General features: G+C 39.1%; 1 protein-coding gene across 3 annotated transcripts in view; it reads right to left on the bottom strand.

Moving 5' to 3' along the window:
- kif6 (kinesin family member 6) overlaps window positions 1-18,528 on the bottom strand; it is a 101,594-nt gene that overhangs the window by 41,881 nt on the left and 41,185 nt on the right. For all 3 annotated transcript variants that reach the window (XM_066703395.1, XM_066703412.1, XM_066703403.1), the window contains exon 13: window positions 12,468-12,686. In XM_066703395.1, coding sequence (XP_066559492.1) covers window positions 12,468-12,686 — 219 coding nt within the window. The remainder of the gene's footprint in view (window positions 1-12,467; window positions 12,687-18,528) is intronic.

Below are 18,528 nucleotides of genomic sequence, written 5' to 3'. Positions count from 1 at the left end.
ATTTTAGCAGGGAAACCAGGACTATGGAAAGAAAGAAAGAAAGAAAACAAGAACAAAGGGCTCTGAGATAAAGCATGTCTTACTCCAGGCCCTCAGAGAAAAATAAGCAGGGCCAAAGCCATGGCTAATTATATTATAAATAATCAAGAGTGACACGCCGGAAAGGCAGATGCGTTTAAAAATATATACATTCAGCAGAAAAGGATCCCAGTTAATTTGAAGCCGCTGATGCATTTATTCTGTCTGTCTGTCTGGTGCATTGTTCATTTTGCTTCTCATGCTACATGACAAGCAACAGGCGTTCAGCGGTGCACTAAGTTATGATATACTGTGACAGGGCTGAAACATATTTATCAGTACTTTATAAACTTAACATGCAACACAGCCTCAGCGAGCCTCTCGGTTTTCAGGGACAGATAAACTACGATGAGACTTTTGACATGATTAACGAGGAGGATAAAGTCCTATTCCTATTATTTATTCATTTGGCTGATGTTTTTATCCAAGATGACTCACATTCAGGAACCCATTTACTTTAAACTTAGAGGGAGCTATAAAACCCTAGAGCAAATGTTAAACCGTTTAAAGAAAACAAGAAAAAAAAATGGAATACCACATAATGGATTAAGTCATAGTATGACATAAAATACAGTACAAGCTACACTAACAACAGCAAATGAGGTTCAGGACTGGTCTTCAATAGTGGGCAGTATGAAGTAGAGTTGTACAATATACTGATACAGCTGCAGTGAGCACTTTATGTGAAACTTAGTAATCAAATATATCTTAAAAATGTAGCATATTAGTTTCTTAAACTGACAGAGATCGTGACCTGCTTGCACAGTAGTCATTCAGGGTGTACTGCAACATTAATTACTTTTAATTTCCTGTTAAAAATATAATATTGAAGAAGATGGGAAAGAAAATAGGAATGGGGTTGAAGGTTTTCGAGGCAAAAGAGCAGAACAAAGTACACAACTGGAAAATGGCTGAAATATAAAGGTTAATCTTTATCTTCATGACAGCAGAAGAGAAACAAACTGAAAATAATTGGTCTGAAGGCACACTGAAATACTTCTTCAGGATAATCATGACAGAATACCCTTGAAGAAGACCTCAGAGATCTGGATGTTGGATAAAATAGGTCTATGCAGTAAGCTAGCCATTTCCTCTTTCTACTCTTGAACAATGGAAGGATGCAGGGAAAAGTAGGAAAACAAATATTGGGGATATTTGCTTACCAACAGCAGCCACCAACCACTCCCACTCAATTAATCTAAGCCTGGTTGAGCTGACCTTCCAACCCTCCAGACTCTTGGTTAAACATAATGTTGACATGAAAAGACTCTGTATATTGGGGTGGGGGGCACATCCTAGATAGAATCACTAAACTAATGATTTACAACTCTGGGAGATTCAAAGCTATATTCAAACCTACTGATTTCATCCCAAACAGGTGCAGAGATCTCCTTTACAAACTTGACTCACAATGATGTCCAACAATTGGGCACACTCTGAAGTCGAGTGCATGAGGAAGGTTATGCTAAGAACAGACAGAACAATTGGAAATTTGATCAAACTGATACATTGATGTAACGACCTTAGACTAAATTAAAGTATTTGAATGACAAACCATACAGAATTATAGCGGTTTCATGATTCTTGCCTTTTACAGAATTGGTTAGTCAGAAGAGGATTCATGAAAACTGCAAATAAAAACCTGACACTTGGAAGAAAACAACCTGACAGCTCTTTATTCTCCGGAGATTTCCTCTGCAGGCAAACAAATGCTTTCCGCATGGTTTGTCTGTCTCCTTTTGAAGCTAAAGCCTTTGTGGAATACAAGCAAGCACGCCACACCACAGTGTCCATGAGCCTACAAATATGCCTTTGAATGCATGTGCTTGTGCTGATCATTCTTCAGGGACAGCAGACTTCCTGCTTTCTAACATGTGTAAAGCTATTTGTGGCACATCTGGGCACATACAGAGAAGGAAAAACTGTAGTGCAAATCGAACAGGACTATGTTCAGCTTCAATGTTCCAACAGTCAAAAATTGTATTCATTTACAAAGTAAAACAATCATCTTCACTACCTTAAATAGAAATGTATTGTGTATGTTTTTTTTCTTATTATTGAAACATAGATGGCAGCTTATAGTCTCTAAAACCAAAATTTGAGGTGCACAGAGAAGGGAATGGTAAAACAAGGACATCCTCTGTGCCATCCACTTCTGGATTTCTGAAAAGGGAAGGATCATGTCCTTATAGAGGGAGCTGGGGAACATCAGGTGACCAGCAACATTCCTGAGGCTGAAACAAGTGGAACTTTTAAACAACGAGAACGTCGCTTCAATGGACAATTGTAAACTGCTGTGAGAGATCAGCCATATTCCCTGGGTGAAGGATGATCAGTCGAGTGCTGGTGAAACTCTCCTGAGTACTGGTTGAGATGGCAAACATGAAAAATGAATTAATCAATTAATAAATAAATGCAAGCACAGTGGGGGCTGAACAACCTTTTCTTGTTTTAGATTTTTCACTGTTAACATGTTCCAATGTTCATAATAAATAACACACATAACACATTTATAAATACATAGGTTTCCTAAAAATGAATAAGGAACAAGCTTCAGCTCCAGAAACTCAGACTGCCGTCTCCCGTCTTCCCCCCTCTCTCGTAACCCCGATGTCTCCCGGTGAAATTGCTGTCACATGTGAGGACTGAGAGACGCTGGCTCACCACACACTGTAGCCTCCTTCAATAAAAATACTTTCCCTGTGATCGCACTCTCACCGCCCGCGCACACAGCTGCGCCCACCATGGCTCCTGTAGCTCCTAAAGATCAGCCCTCACCATTAAGAGCAGCTCACCATTAAAGTCTTTAATGTGTCCTTCAGGGTATGAAACAAGGATATGGGTTGGACTAGTTAAGTGTTTTGCAGTTAATTTGACCCAGGGCTCTGTGTACCTTTGACACGGGTGTCTGAGTCATTCTTGTTTTGTTGCTGCTCCCACAAAGGCAGCCACAGTACCAGGCCACATTCTAGACCTTCAGTGTCACAACAACTGAACTGAGAGGCCCTTGAGAAATACATGACACCTTTTTGAATGTACCATTACATTCCACATGCTCTGGATATTTAATGAATTCCAGATTTCTCAGAACAGAATGTTTCTCTTCTGGACAGAAGAATCCTTTTCTTGTGACAGGTTATTTGTCATGGCAGAATTCAGGATGATTCCCAGGTCATTTCATTTATACATACAAAACAAAGAGACAAAAACAAAAACACCAAATACCATTCTGGGCTATTACTGATGATTCCTCCTAACCCATGAGTTTAATTACATTATATTGTTTTCTGAATCTACCTAAAATGTTGAACAACAGTGCCGATATTCTTTGCCAACAGACTAAATGTTTCCAAATCAACCAAAAGCAGTGTGCCAATGTTTGGATGAACGCCACCATTTTATAAATTGTATTAATTTTGTGATGGAATGCGGTAGAAGACCACAGTTTGAACCTGTGGGTGTTTAGTCTAGACATGACAAGGTTTATAATTGATCTTCTGTTGTTCTACAAGTAATGGATAGGCTTGTCAGTTCAGATCCCAGCTTCACCAAAGACAGAGAGGGTGAACATCTATTAACAATGTGGATGAACTCTAGGTGTTAGAGGCTGAAGTAGATCACCACTGAGGAGACACTGCTGGAGGGAGAGACTGAATTAAAGCAATCATTTGGGTGGAGAGACAGGCAGAGGTATCTGAAAACCAGTCATGTGCTTCACAAAGTGTATTAAATGACAATTAAACCAAAACAATATCAACTTATATATGTTTAAATATCCCTAAAGCCTAATTTACAGTGTGCAGCATTTCATTTCTAAGTCATATTCATCATCGGAGTTCAGATGGTGGTTCTCTCTGACAGGACAGCCTGTTCTGTCTCATAATGGCACACTTTTTGATTATGGACATGTGGTCACTACCACATCTGGGACAACATCTGGTTTGTGCCATTCGGCCTAGAAGCTATAAACAAACACAATTTGCAGAAAACAAAATGCGACTACGCTGTGCCGGGGGAAAACAACAACAAAAAAAAAAAAACAGCGAGTGAATTCAAACAGGATTAACTGCGGAGATCACAGACTGGGAGGAAAGAGTGACCAAGCAAGGATAAGACAGATTTAATTTGTGGGAGAAATATGTATACACTCCTCAAGAAAAAAAGATACCAGCCAAGATATTTTTATCCCACATCAAAGCTTTTAATCTGCAGTGAACATTTAAAAGAGAGTGTGCTGTGATTATAAAATGGCTTTGTGCTGATGCCTTTTGGAGACAATGCGGGTTGATGAAAAAGAGAAGAGCCTCTATTTTTTGGGGGGGTCAATACAGTAGCTGAGACATACTGCAGGGGTCTAGACAGTGCATGATGTAATGATTAGATCACCCATCTTTCTGGTGTATCGTATGTCATGTTTTCTATTTGGCAGACTGTATTCTAGAGGGCAGAATATAAACAAGGCATTTAAACATATTTTACAAAGATCTATGTTTAGTACTCAGGACCTGTTAATGAGTCTTTGTCACGAATGTGATAACATGTGGCACCATTAGACATGTAGACTTAAACAGAAAGGACACATATGATGACCGTGTGGTGTACATGGTTAGACCACACCTCTGGCCACCTGGTCCACACAAAAGAGTTACAGCTACGCCAAAAGCCCAGTCTCCTGATGCAGGGGGCTTGAACCCTCTTCCAGGTTTAGGGGAGGTCTACACAACAAGCCCTGATAGATGTTAGAAAACTGAAGGAAATCCATAGAACACTAAAAGCAATAAACTCAATGCCAGACAGTATTTATAACACCTATACAGTCACCTAGATGATAACCAGGGAGAAAGATACTGGAGTGAGAAATGGAAAGATCCTGAAATGACCTTGGAGTGTGCGAGATCATAAAAGTAAACTTTTTCCAAGGTCCGTTGGTCTTAACCCATTCATACCAGACCTCATATCTGAGCTGATATAAGAAGAGGCTGCAGAGATAGTCAATATAAACCATGTGCTAAAAGAAACTATTGCTGTGTGTGGTCAACACATGGAAATTAACAATCCTCAAAGCAAATGAGGTCAAGACCAGTCGATAGTACAAAGAGTAAGAAAAGAAAATTATTTAGTTCAAGTGAGACAATTGTGTGAGTGACTGTGTACTTAAATTAGTTAGTCTACATCTCCAATTTACTGTTATAATATGCGTTTAGTTTAGAGTCAAACGCCCAAATCCCCCGTTGACCCATGTATCTGATGTTTGTCTCATAGAAGCATTGCAGCAGGCTCTGAAAATGTATTTCTATAAAATATTACTACTTTCCAACCAGCTGTCTGCCTTCGTTCACTCAATGTGCTTCTGATCACTTTGAATATTGTATTTTACTGCAACAAACAGACTCTTTAAAGATCAATCCAAGTCCTTCTTAAAAAACGAAATGTTACTATTGGGAAACATTTTCCAAATATGAAAATCTCATGCTAAATATATATATTTTTTAATTAAAGATCCAATTCTAACAGCTGTTTTTGACGTGCAGATAGATACAGTATTGTATGTTGTATTTTTCACCTAAATGTAACACTTATGTTTGCGCAACCATTATATCTTAATAAGTATCATTCTCTCCCAATTAAAAAAGTAAATTAATCAAGATGTACATTCCATTGCTGAGGGAGTATTTATTATATGTCTGCCTTGAAAGCAATATAGTTGATTACAGGAAGCACAACACCAGAAATATGAATGATCTCGTGCAAGATAAACGCAAGGCATTTATTTTTTATAGAACATCTTGATTACAACCAGAGATTATTTAAGTAACAGTTCTTGCAAGAAATTAACCTAAACAATTGCAAGTGACTAAGACCTAGGAAATCAGCTCTGTTCCCTGTTAAAAACAGAACATTCCTGAAATATCTATCCACAAGGAACATTTCATCACATTACATTGTGTAAGCACAATTTGTGTCATAATGATCTCACTGATTCTTATTTGGCAAAGTACCTCTTCACGTTTCTGTTACTGTAGCAAATTCCTCATTTGAAACAGGACTGTTTTTTCCTTTTGCTTTCACAACTCTCCTAGGAACAACCACAGGCTTAAAGTGAACATAAATTGACAACTAAACTGATCAATAAAAATTATATTGTTTCAACACATTCCATTGCAAATGAGAACTAATGAATCATCTGAAAGAGGTACAATTTGTTCAGTTTTTTTTTTAAATTCCAGCCTTCTGGATGTGCCAGAAGAACATTGAGTATAATAGTGCTGTATAACAGAGAATTTGGGGCCCTTGTGGATATCTTTAAGTCTGAGTGCACTGTATAAAATAAATTATAGTATATTATAATAACCCTTTTTCCCCATAGATGTACCAGTTATGTTGTGGCTTGAGGGTATTTCATCTTGTGTAGTAATCATAATGCTTGCGATTACCAGTGCCCTTTATAAAAATTAGTCACTCTTAACTATGCTGATGTCACTATAATGATGTGCACGCTCACACAAATGCACAGAATATGATCCCTGCATGAAAACTAATGATCCACTCAAGTGCAGGTATATTATTATAGGTTGTAAAGTGAACAGTATGATGAGCAAAGGGTTGCTTTCAGAATGAACAAGTGGAACAAGAGCTGCTAGAGCACCTCAGCCTCCTAACATGTCTCAGCGAGTTGGAGTTGTCTGGGTTAACGGTTAGGGTGAAGGGATAGGGTTTTATGGTCAAAGCTTGGGTTTAGGGTTTTATGGTTAGGGTTTAGTGTTTGGGTTAGGGTTAAGATTAGGCTTAATACACAGAAGAAGTAGATAACAGATAATCATTTATCAACTTTCATGATTTCTTGGTGCCATTAAAGTTTGAAAATAATGGAATAGAGAAAAGCAAAACAGAAACCTGTTGGTCTTAATCCAGAGGCAATGCCCAACACACACACACACTCAACATCACGAGAGTCAAACTCAAGTCCTGGGCCACAATGTCTTATGTGTTTTGTCTCAAACTGGAATAACTAATTTCTAAATTAATATACATATTTTCCATGGCTTATATAAATTATTTAACTGTCACTTTACAGCTTGTAACTTAAACTACGCTGTTGAATTAACATATAGTACCAAGAAAATCTTTATCGAGCCTGGGGAGACTTTCTCCCAGAAATCAAATCAACTGTATCATTCTATTAGACCAATTATGTAGCCAAAAGCTAGGTTGGAGAGATAAAACAAAAAACAAAAAACACTGACACTTCCCACTCTACACAATATAAAAAATATAGTGAAAATGAGCATAGAAAGCTTTTGGCTCATTGTTATTAAATTGTGTGCTCAGGTAGTGGTGCAGAGAGAGTCTAGTGGGGCGTTAGAAGAGCTGGACTTTCCCTGCTGTCAAACACAAAGCGATCCAGCTGTTTTAGCTAACGCAGGATACAGCGTTAATCTGCAGGCAGACAATGTCAGTAAGCAGAGAAGGCCAGGTTTACTCTCAAAGGTCAAGCTCATTACGTGCATTACAGCAAATCCCCTTTGGAGCAGGAATGGTTCTTGTGCTGGAGTGATAAACTAGGCTGCTTCTCATTTGCAAGTGCCACGTGTTGCCTGTGCCACATGAACTGCATTTGTGAGATAAACCTTCAAACTTGTAAAATGCTGTGCTAAAAGCAGGGCAGCAGATGGAGGGAATGCGGAGACTTTATTATCATTATCCATACTATTATCATAGCTGCAGTATTTTCCATTTCATTAGGGACAACCTATAATTCAATCCATATGCACTTGATCTAATTGAAAAAAAAAAAAAACATTAAAAAAATATAGATAGATATACAACAACATTAAACTCCATCTTGTCCTTAATTATACAGTCTGGAAATGAATACAGTGCCAGGATTCCTGTATGCTCTGCTTACTGTCTCCATCAGATCATTACGCATCAAGCTCAAATGGAAGGGAAACGAATGGCTGTCTGAGGTCTGTCCTGATGGTACCTCCCAATGACCTGCTCAGTTCTGCAGAAAGGGCAGCACATGAATTGCCACTTCAGTGTGTCACAGAACAGGCTGGCCAAGGGGAACCAAGAATAACCCCACCTACAGACATTATTCCTACTGGCATATTTTAGGGCATTTTTGTGGCTCTCATTTAGTAACTAATGTTATTTACTCAGCTTGTTGTTTTTTTCCACTGTAGTTCATTTTTCAAGTGACCATAATCTATTGATCTCCTAACCCAAGCCAGCTGTCTTCTCACCCAGAGAGCCTCATCAAACAAGACTAAATCCAGCTTTCTCCACCTGCTCTCAGGGGATGTGCAGGACAACATCAGGTCTTTCCACTCACACAAACACATACAGATGCCAGCACTCATACAACACACAAAACACAACATCCATGAGCCTTTCAGAAAAACAGAAAGACTTTGCCTTTAAAAACAGGGGTCAGGGAAGGAATTCCAAAGAAACATTAAAGACCTTTCTTTCTTTCATTCATAATTAGTCTCTGTGATGCAAATCATTTCTTTTCAAATGAAAGACCAAAGAATCCAGAACAATATGTCATGCCAACCGTACTGGTTTCCTAAACTGTTGGCAGTTCACAGTGGAATCACAACACCGTGGAAAAAACAAAACAGCCTCCACTTTTCACTGGGAAAAAAATAGATACTTTTCACTTGACATGACAAAATACCAGTCTTAGTGGCCTCACTTATTTGCCCTTGCCCTTTACATACAGTAATGTTCGTGACTAAGTTTTTCTGCTGTATCTGAAACAGAAACATTGAAAACAGCAGTATTGTAGGTGCTTCAGTGGTTAGTGTTGGGCAGCAGAGTGTTTCAACTGTTTCAACTGCTCACTATTAAGAGAGTTGGGCTGTGGTGTGTTCAGTGAGAAAGTGCTGGGTGGCAGTTTGTTCAGTAGCTCAGCGGTCAGAGTGCTGGGCGTCAGTGTGTTCTATTCCCTCAATGGTCATATTACTGGGCTGCACTGCATTCAGTAGCTCAGTTAGGCCGAGGAGCTGCAGAGTAAATGGGGCCGAGCACATTTGAGGTTGAGTGAGCCAGGCTGAAGTGTGGAAGGCAGTGGGCTCCAGTATCCAGAGGTTGGCCTGCTGGTATGCAATTAAGAAAGCATTTGGTAGTTCAAGATGTTTGGGGACTGTTTAAGTCTGGAGAATGAGGTGGTGTGTGAAGAGGCTTCATGTTAGTGGAAGTTATATTTGGGCAAGCTATTTAAATAACATGTTTGCGTAAGTTAGTGCTGGCAGAGGGCTTGGCAAGACGATGAAAAGAGCCTAAGATTGTCCATGAGTATGGTAATAATTAAATCTGGTCATTCTGGGAATTTCAAAGTATTTTTATGAGAGGGAGAGAGGAGTGGGACAGTTACAAACAGAGATATTGTGACACGCTTCATTCACTTCGCTACTCAAACACAAACAAACAACAACAGAAAAATGTGAATATTTAAAAAAGCACTTCGCATAGTCAGCCACCACAGAATTAAACCAGGCTCTCTGCCCAGCCTCCTGACAGGCTCTCTGGAGCTGAGAACACACTCCTGACGGCAGGCCTTCAATAAAATCATAGTCTTGACAACCCTTTGAAGACAAAGCAGAGGTCATATATCCACCTTTCAAGCTATTCTTCAGGTCTGAAAGTATACAGATATAGAGAAGAAGAAAGAAAGTTCTCTATCCATTTCTGGATTTTTTCATGAAGACCATCGTAAATCATTAAACTGAAACATCCAGCAATTAAAGTGGCAAACTTCCTGCAGGATGTTACATTGAATAAAATTAATCAGGAATCAAGGGTCTAGGCATTCACTTTGTAACAATGTTTAAGGCTGTAAGAAACACAAACTGAACAATTAAAAGTTAAGTTAATTATAAATTAAATCAAGAATATATATATCAAGAATATGCGTATGAAGTACAAACTCAACAATGTGCTCTGTGTATTATCCTAATCATGCAAAGTCTCATTATGAATAAATAATAAATAATGATGCGCCTTGTTTTAGTTGTAAGCCACATACATATTAGTATAATCATTATTTGTTTGTCTGGCACCTTTATCCCAGGTGAGTTACACTCAATATTATCATGTAAGTTACAAAGCAAATTAAAACACAGCCCAAGATACAAGTACAACACATGGGGTAACAATTACAGTATGGCAGTCTTGAAAAGCCAGCACGTACCAGAACCACGAATTAAACTGATTAGTTGCAATGAAGGAAACAATTCTGAAAACATTCTTAGGATGGAGTGTTAATTCAGGATAGACAACGAAGGGGAATAAAATGTTTAAAATGTGTTTATTTTTCCTAAACTTATGCCCTGCTATGTCTGAAAGATGTGAGATTATTTTGTTCCAGTATTAGTCATACATCTGTCTTGTACATGCTCTCGTTTTTATTTATAATAAAAACAATGTCTATGGGATTAAACTCAATTAGCATCACTACTCTCATGTAACTAGCAAACATCGACTTTCCTTCCATATTCATGAATCAGGCTGTATGCTGCATTTGTTAGTGTTTAAACCCATGTGCTCCTGGGATGTACTTGGATGTTCAAAGGAAAATATGCTTGTGGTATCAGAAGAAATACCAGAACCAGCTATGAAAATATTTCTAAGTCAGTCATCCCCAAGTCCATAGCTACCTTAAATATTCCTTTCACAGCCTCTGCAGAACAATGTTGTTCCCTCTAGCCCCTAGAAAGAGGCATCAGGATCAGCAAATAAAGCTGCAAATTAAATCTGTGGGAGTGAAGAGGAAATCAAAGTGTCCAGAAGAATAACTGAATGGTAAACAAACAGAATTACTAGAATAGCACGGCCAGTTTCAGAACATTTCAGAATTCAAAAACATAAAAGAATATATAGAAGAGTATAAGAATTGGGAAAACAAGAACCAAGTATTATCTACAGTTTCCACTTTAATCTTTGTTAAATCTGTTTTTCTTTCTGGAACGTCTCTAAGAGGACAGAATATTGTGACAGTAACATTATTTATCCCATATGAAATAGTGTTCCCTTTATTACAATGATTGACACTCTAAAGACTGGATGCCATTCAAACATGTGTTTGTTTATTAATAGCCTCCCGGTTTTTCAGTGTTTCCAGTGTTGATCTAGGCATCATTAACCAACAATGTCTCGTCGGAGGGAAGAATGATAAAGCTGTGGTCCATGTGATAAAAACTCAGAGTGAGTCAGCTAAGGAAATGCTGGCTTTGATTATTATTATAATTGGATATATTATTATTGTTATTATTAGAGTTCAGGTTTGTCATCATGTGAAGTATGTGCAAAATCAAAAACAAAATAATTACAATGAAATTTGTGATAAATTATTTTTAAAATCACAGCTTTTTGGCGTGATGTTTTTGTTACACAAATCTATCGCAAACCTTACAGGCCCATTAAACTTTTATTCAGTTCATAACTTAAACAGATGTTATAATTACCCTATCGTTTTATCAAAATATCTCTGAGTGAAACACTGTGTAAACGCTGTTTTCCCAACTCTAATCCCAGTGCTGTGAAGGATTTGGTTTGTAGGGTCTTATGTTTATCCATAGAGAGCTCAAGACACTCTCTCAATCAGCAAGACTGTAACAGGCTGTCCTCACATTCTTGCTCTGAAAGATCACTTCATCACAGTACATTGATTGATTTATAGACTTTTAATTTCGCCCTTTTTGTATATATTGTGTAAAGTTACACTAGTTAAAAATTTTACGTTTTTCCGATTAAAATGTAAAATGCTATTTTTATGGCATAGCTCAACCAATTGAGCTCTTGAAGCTACCAGTTAATGTAGAGCTCCTTGGGAAAATGCCACAGCCGTGAGATTACAGCTCCCTGTGCGCCACTAAAAACAGTCCTGACAACACAGGGGACAGATAATGGGTTCCTGTAACACACAGTCACTCCAGCAATGCCGTGACTCAACTGATGGCATTTCTCACATTCCTCATACAATAAGGAACACCCTGACACTCCAAGTGGTTTAATTACTTATGTTAAGCAAACACAGATGCTTCACAAACTTACCCAAGTGTGAGGAAATCTAATGAGTGTGTTTTTGTTTTGCTTTGTTTGGTTGCTTAACCAACAAACATCAGGCAGGATATTTTTGCCATATTTTTTAAAGCTCTGTACTTTGGGTAAAGTGATGAAAACAATACACACATAAAACAAAAAATGCTGGCAATGTCACCATCTTCAGATTAGTGAAGGAATGTCCATTTCAAACCTTCAGACGTGGACATGAAAAAAGGCTAATGTTTTGTATATTCTTCCTTTGTTGTACTTTTGATACAACTACAAAAAAAAAAAGCTTCGACAAAATATCAAAATAACACGTGTATGTGTTGTATTACCTCTCCATCTGTGCACCGGCTCGGGGGGAGTGCTGTCCGAGGAGAGGCTGCCCCTGCTCTGGCTCAGACTGGGTGACCCCCCTGACCTGTCTGCGAGCTCCACCCCCGAGGAACGCAAGGAACTCTGGGAAAGCAACTCGCCATTGGAGAGGACAGCCAGCTGGGCTGATACATCCTGGACCCTCCTCTTCTCTTTCTTCAGCATGGTCACTAGGATCGCTGGGGGAGGGGGCAGGGTTAAGGAAATAAGGACAAGTAGAAGTAAAAAGGAATACAAAAATCTTGATCTATGGATTGTGTTGCAATGAATATGTATAGGGAATCCAGAATCTAACCTTTTTTACATTTGTATCTAGTTGCCCACAATGCTTCCTTGCTATGGAGGACTAAAGCACTGAGTATGGCCATCAAAAAACAACAACATACCAGAAAAAACAATCCAAAAAATATTAATACTTAAGAGTCTGACACCAACTGTACCTTGCACAATAAAACATAATGAGTTGGATCACAAATCATGTGAAAGGAAATGAGCCAGGGCGGCGAAGAACTTGCCAAGATTCCAGGACATCATAGCCTGCATACATGTCATTGCATGATAACAACACTGCACAGATCTCCAGTGTTCAGATACCAAACGCATATGTTGGAAGGACACCAACACTCTCTCCTGCAAACACAGCATCCAAAAGTTTCAGTCACATCAGAAGATTGAGGATTACTGAAGCCTAGAAGTGCCGAGTTCTCCAGCAGCTTTCATAAAAAATATTTAATTTTCATTTGTGTTACTGATTTTGAGACACAGAACACACACATTATTTTGGCAATAAGCCCTTCACTAGCTGTCCTTTTGCCCAAACTGCACAGAATCAAATTCACTCAGAGGATGAAACAGAATCTGAAAACACATGTCAACACTCCATAGGCCTACAGAATGCAGACAAGGGAAACATACAACAGTTCAAGAAACCCATAAGTGATCAGCCACATTCTAGTGTATTAATGTTTATATATATATATGGGAATAATGCTCCATGGGTGTCACTATTCCCTGTGGCACTGAGAGGCCAAGATGGACTGAAGAACATCTTCAAATACTCCTTCAGGTAGCTCTGCTCAAATGGGGTCATGAATGGGGCTTGACTCAATGAGCTCTGTGCAGGTTAATCAATAAGCAGCACCTATTGGTCTCAGTGAACAAGGTGTGGATCTCAAAAGACACCTTACTTGAGAGAAATACAGAGAAATAATACTTTATATACAGTGAGGGAAAAAAGTATTTGATCACCTGCTGATTTTGTACGTTTGCCCACTGACAAAGAAATGATCAGTCTATACATTTTAATGGTAGGTGTATTTTAACAGTAAGAGACAGAATAACAACAAAAAAATCCAGAAAAACACATTTGACCCCTTCGATTTAGTACTTGGTGGCAAAACCCTTGTTGGCAATCATAGAGGTCAGACGTTTCTTGTAGTTGGCCACCAGGTTTGCACACATCTCAGGAGGGATTTTGTCCCACTCCTCTTTGCAGATCCTCTCCAAGTCATTAAGGTTTCCAGGCTGACGTTTGGCAACTCAAACCTTCAGCTCCCTCCACAGATTTTCTATGGGATTAAGGTCGGGAGACTGGCTAGGCCACTCCAGGACCTTAATGTGCTTCTTCTCGAGCCACTCCTTTGTTGCCTTGGCTGTGTGTTTTGGGTCATTGTCATGCTGGAATACTCATCCACGACCCATTTTCAATGCCCTGGCTGAGGGAAGGAGGTTCTCACCCAAGATTTGACGGTACATGGCCCCGTCCATCGTCCCTTTGATGCGGTGCAGTTGTCCTGTCCCCTTAGCAGAAAAACACCCCCAAAGCATAATGTTTCCACCTCCATGTTTGACGGTGGGGATGGTGTTCTTGGGGTTATTCCTCCTCCTCCAAACACGGCGAGTTGAGTTGATGCCAAAGAGCTCGATTTTGGTCTCATCTGACCACAACACTTTCACCCAGTTCTCCTCTGAATCATTCAGATGTTCATTGGCAAACTTCAGACGGGCCTGTACATGTGCTTTCTTGAGCAAGGGGACCTTGCGGGCGCTGCAGGATTTCAGTCCTTCACGGCATAGTGTGTTACCAATTGTTTTCTTGGTGACTATGTTCCCAGCTGCCTTGAGATCATTAACAAGATCCTCCCGCGTAATTCTGGGCTGATTCCTCACCGTTCTCATGATCATTGAAACTCCACGAGGTGAGATCTTGCATGGAGCCCCAGACTGAGGGAGACTGACAGTTATTTTGTGTTTCTTCCATTTGCAAATAATCGCACCAACTGTTGCCACCTTCTCACCAAGCTGCTTGGCGATGGTCTTGTAGCCCATTCCAGCCTTGTGTAGGTCTACAATCTTGTCCCTGACATCCTTGGACAGCTCTTTGGTCTTGGCCATGGTGGAGAGTTTGGAATCTGATTGATTGATTGCTTCTGTGGACAGGTGTCTTTTATACAGGTAACGAGCTGAGATTAGGAGCACTCCCTTTAAGAGAGGGCTCCTAATCTCAGCTCGTTACCTGTATAAAAGACACCTGGGAGCCAGAAATCTTGCTGATTGATAGGGGATCAAATACTTATTTCCCTCATTAACATGCAAATCAATTTATAACTTTTTTGAAATGTGTTTTTCTGGATTTTGTTGTTGTTATTCTGTCTCTCACTGTTAAAATACAACTACCATTAAAATTATAGACTGATCATTTCTTTGTCAGTGGGCAAACATACAAAATCAGCAGGAGATCAAATACTTTTTTCCCTCACTGTATTAATATAACTCATAACAAGGTTAAAGAGTGTACAAGCCAAATAGGATATGGGAGGAAAAAATAAACTGGGAAATTTAGGTGGGGGGGAAGAAGTCTATGTTTTTTAACTGCCCATTTGAGTATTAAGAAGCAGACAATGCAGGTCAGGTAGGACATTCATGAGATTATAACGCCTTCAAAACGCCAATTGTTAGCATTTCTGCCCGATAGAAATCAGTGACCGAACAGGAAAAGGGTTTAATCAAGTAAAATATAGAGAAATACATTTCTCTTTTAGTGAGGTACACAGAGCTAAACCCTATTTTGTGCTTAGCAGTCAGTTTGAGTTTGTAGTTGAATTTATTAAAGGACCACAAAGGAGCTTGTGACAGGCACTGCCAATGCTAGTTAGTGCCAATTTAGTGGTTTGTGGTGAGGGTATAGATCTCTCCTTCACCACATTTCATTAGGGTGACCTGGAACAACTGTGAGAAACCAATTCCACTGATATTCCACCCTCCTGCTGTTCGCTATTTTAAAGGCATGACCACAAGACTGCCTGTAACCATTACCCGGATCACTGATAGCTGATCACATTTCTTTTAATGAGAATGTCATTAATCTTTGTTGTATTATTTAACCCAAGAAACTACTGATACACGGAATATGAACTCAATTACCGAGATTTAGCAAATTGTAGGATTTTAGAATTTATATCGAACTATTATTACTACTACATTTTTGGGACAAGTGCAAAAAAGAGGATTTATTTATTTTAATAGAAATATTATAATCAAGTTTAAATAAGAACAACACTGAGGGTTTAATTATTTTCACTGAGCATCTCTTCAGTTCTGCTGGGAGCTTTGTCACACTTCATTTAATACTTCCAGCAAGCAGCGAGAAGACAATAAATGAGGAAAGCAAACTCCCAATCCATAAAACAAGTTCTTGGTTTCTGACACATTTTTGATTAAGCTTTCCAAAATCAGACCCACGTCATGCTTGCCAAATATCTCATCACTTTGTTTCTGGGAAATAATTACCCTGCAGCAAAACAGGTACAAAAGTCCCAAGAAAGATTGTGTTCCCCTATCAATGTGTCTTTGTAAACGATAGCTTGATTTACAGCATCACAGCTTAAAAAATTAATGAGCAAATAAATAAATGAACAAACAAATTCTAGGGCATAGAGATCACCATGGGAAATCAACAATGTCCCCAGTGGCTGCCAGTATGAGTCTGTGGAGTTGGGTGTTGGTGGATCAATTGCCAATAACAAATTGAAGTATACAATGGGAAAAGAGTTTCAGATTTTAAGTTATTTAGAAAAACAGAAAAATACATAAATACAAACTAAACAATAATCATCATCACAAATATAACACACGTCCCTACAAAGTTTGGCTCAGTATTGCATATTCTCATGCCACTCGGATCCAACTCCTGAATAAAAGCGATCTTTCTTCTATTTGTTCCTCAAAGGTTAAATTCAGTTTGTCCTCTCTCACTCAATAACAACTGCACACCATCACTGGCATTGTCTCTTTCTTGAGACACTCCAACTACTCATGTGCTCTGCTCATGCCTGATGCTGGTCCGGTATTGTTGAAGCAGTCAAACAGCAAAACCTCTCGAGTTTGATGAAATGTGTACAGTTCGAATAAAGGGGCAAAACTCTTTGAGCCAAATGGCAATAGTGTAGTCAATAAACTGTGTCCGTTTATTATGATACATATTTTATCAGACGAGAACATTCCACCCACAGAAGCAAGTGGGTGAATTTTATCGTCAGTATGTCCCACAACAGCCGCAATGCCATAGGTAATTATGAGTGTGGGTGTAAGTCTAAGTTATTCCAAACAAATTGAGATTCATTCCTGAAACAAGCGGCGTCTGTGAGTGGAGTGAGTTTTCCCCAAGAACTGAAATGATTCCAGCACAGTATGCAGCTGTTAATACACTCTCTAACCGTGCATTTGGCTTCTCATACTTTGTAAAGGATTCTAGACTTATTCTGAGCAGTTTTTTAATCATAATTGCGTAAAAGTGTTGATCAGTTATAGTTGGGCCATTGTCCTAGTTGTTATCACTGTCTGATTTTGGCTGGCAGTATTATAGTCTCCACAGGAGGTTTTATAGTCAACAGTGGAGCCTGTGTGTAAAAGGAATGTCTTACTTTACCTCTGGACAACAACATTAATTGGAAAATGTACTTCAAATCATAAAAATTAAGGTGGCTGCTTGCAGTGCAAATGTGAACTGGCATCCATCAACCAACACTGTTCCAATAGAGTTAGGGCGACTGGGTGGTATTCGAATTTACAACTTGGCAGGTACATGAATTTTAAAAAGCCTCTTCCTGTCTTCTGTTTTTCAGTACTAATGTATGATGTGTTAAAAGTCCCTAACAGTTAAGGATTCCCTGGTGAAAGGTGTAACAGATTCCAGGTGAAACGAGCCCCTGGGAGGTTTCTGCAGCACAAATGAGATCCAAAGCTGGCACCTCTGTGGGTTTATGGAAGGCAAAGCTCTTTGGACAGTAAAGGGGCAAGGAGTTTAATAGAGTCAAAAAAGGAGCTCAATTAATGAGGTGCATTACAGCTAAAATCGTTAAATATTAGCCTAAAGCTAAGGTCACACAAGAAAATGTTTTGCCCGATTTGGCTGATACAAATTTCAAAATATTGATACCTACATTGCGATGATCATACTGTGGGATGGATATAGTCAGTGACTGTTGCTCAGCTCCAGCTCTCACAGCAGAGTATACAGGCTATTGCCCTCAGCTCCCCAGTCATGTCTTCACCCACTTTCTCCTCTTAATTTTGTGGTTGTCCGCACAGACGAACGCAAACAGCAACAGTGGCGAGCTCGATAGTCCAGGTCCATGTTTGTTTACTTTTTCTCTGGATGAATCACGCGTGTTTCTGTGAGATTTGGTGAGTTTCGAGGTCAAAGATCCCCACGACAAAGGATTCCAGCTCAGTCTTTAACTGTGTCCCCCCCTGTAGTGTGCACTCCTTCACAATGCAAAATACATACATTCGGTGAAAGACGGTCATTAAAGTTGAGCTTCCAAGAGTTCTCAAAATCGGGTCGGATTGTAGAAATAATGGTATGATCTCATGAGAGACAATTAAAGTTGACTGCACACAGAGGAACGTGGAGTTGAGTACTCAACAGAGTAAGCCAAAAATGATGGAACATACTGTATCTACCCTTCTCGTTTTAATAAGATGGAAGTGGTATTATTATTATTATTATTATTATCATTA

The sequence above is a fragment of the Amia ocellicauda genome, chromosome 1 (assembly GCF_036373705.1).
Source record: "Amia ocellicauda isolate fAmiCal2 chromosome 1, fAmiCal2.hap1, whole genome shotgun sequence".
Taxonomy (NCBI): Eukaryota; Metazoa; Chordata; class Actinopteri; order Amiiformes; family Amiidae; genus Amia; species Amia ocellicauda.
Note: the sequence above shows the minus strand (reverse complement) of the source record. Positions and strands in the feature narration are given on the sequence as shown.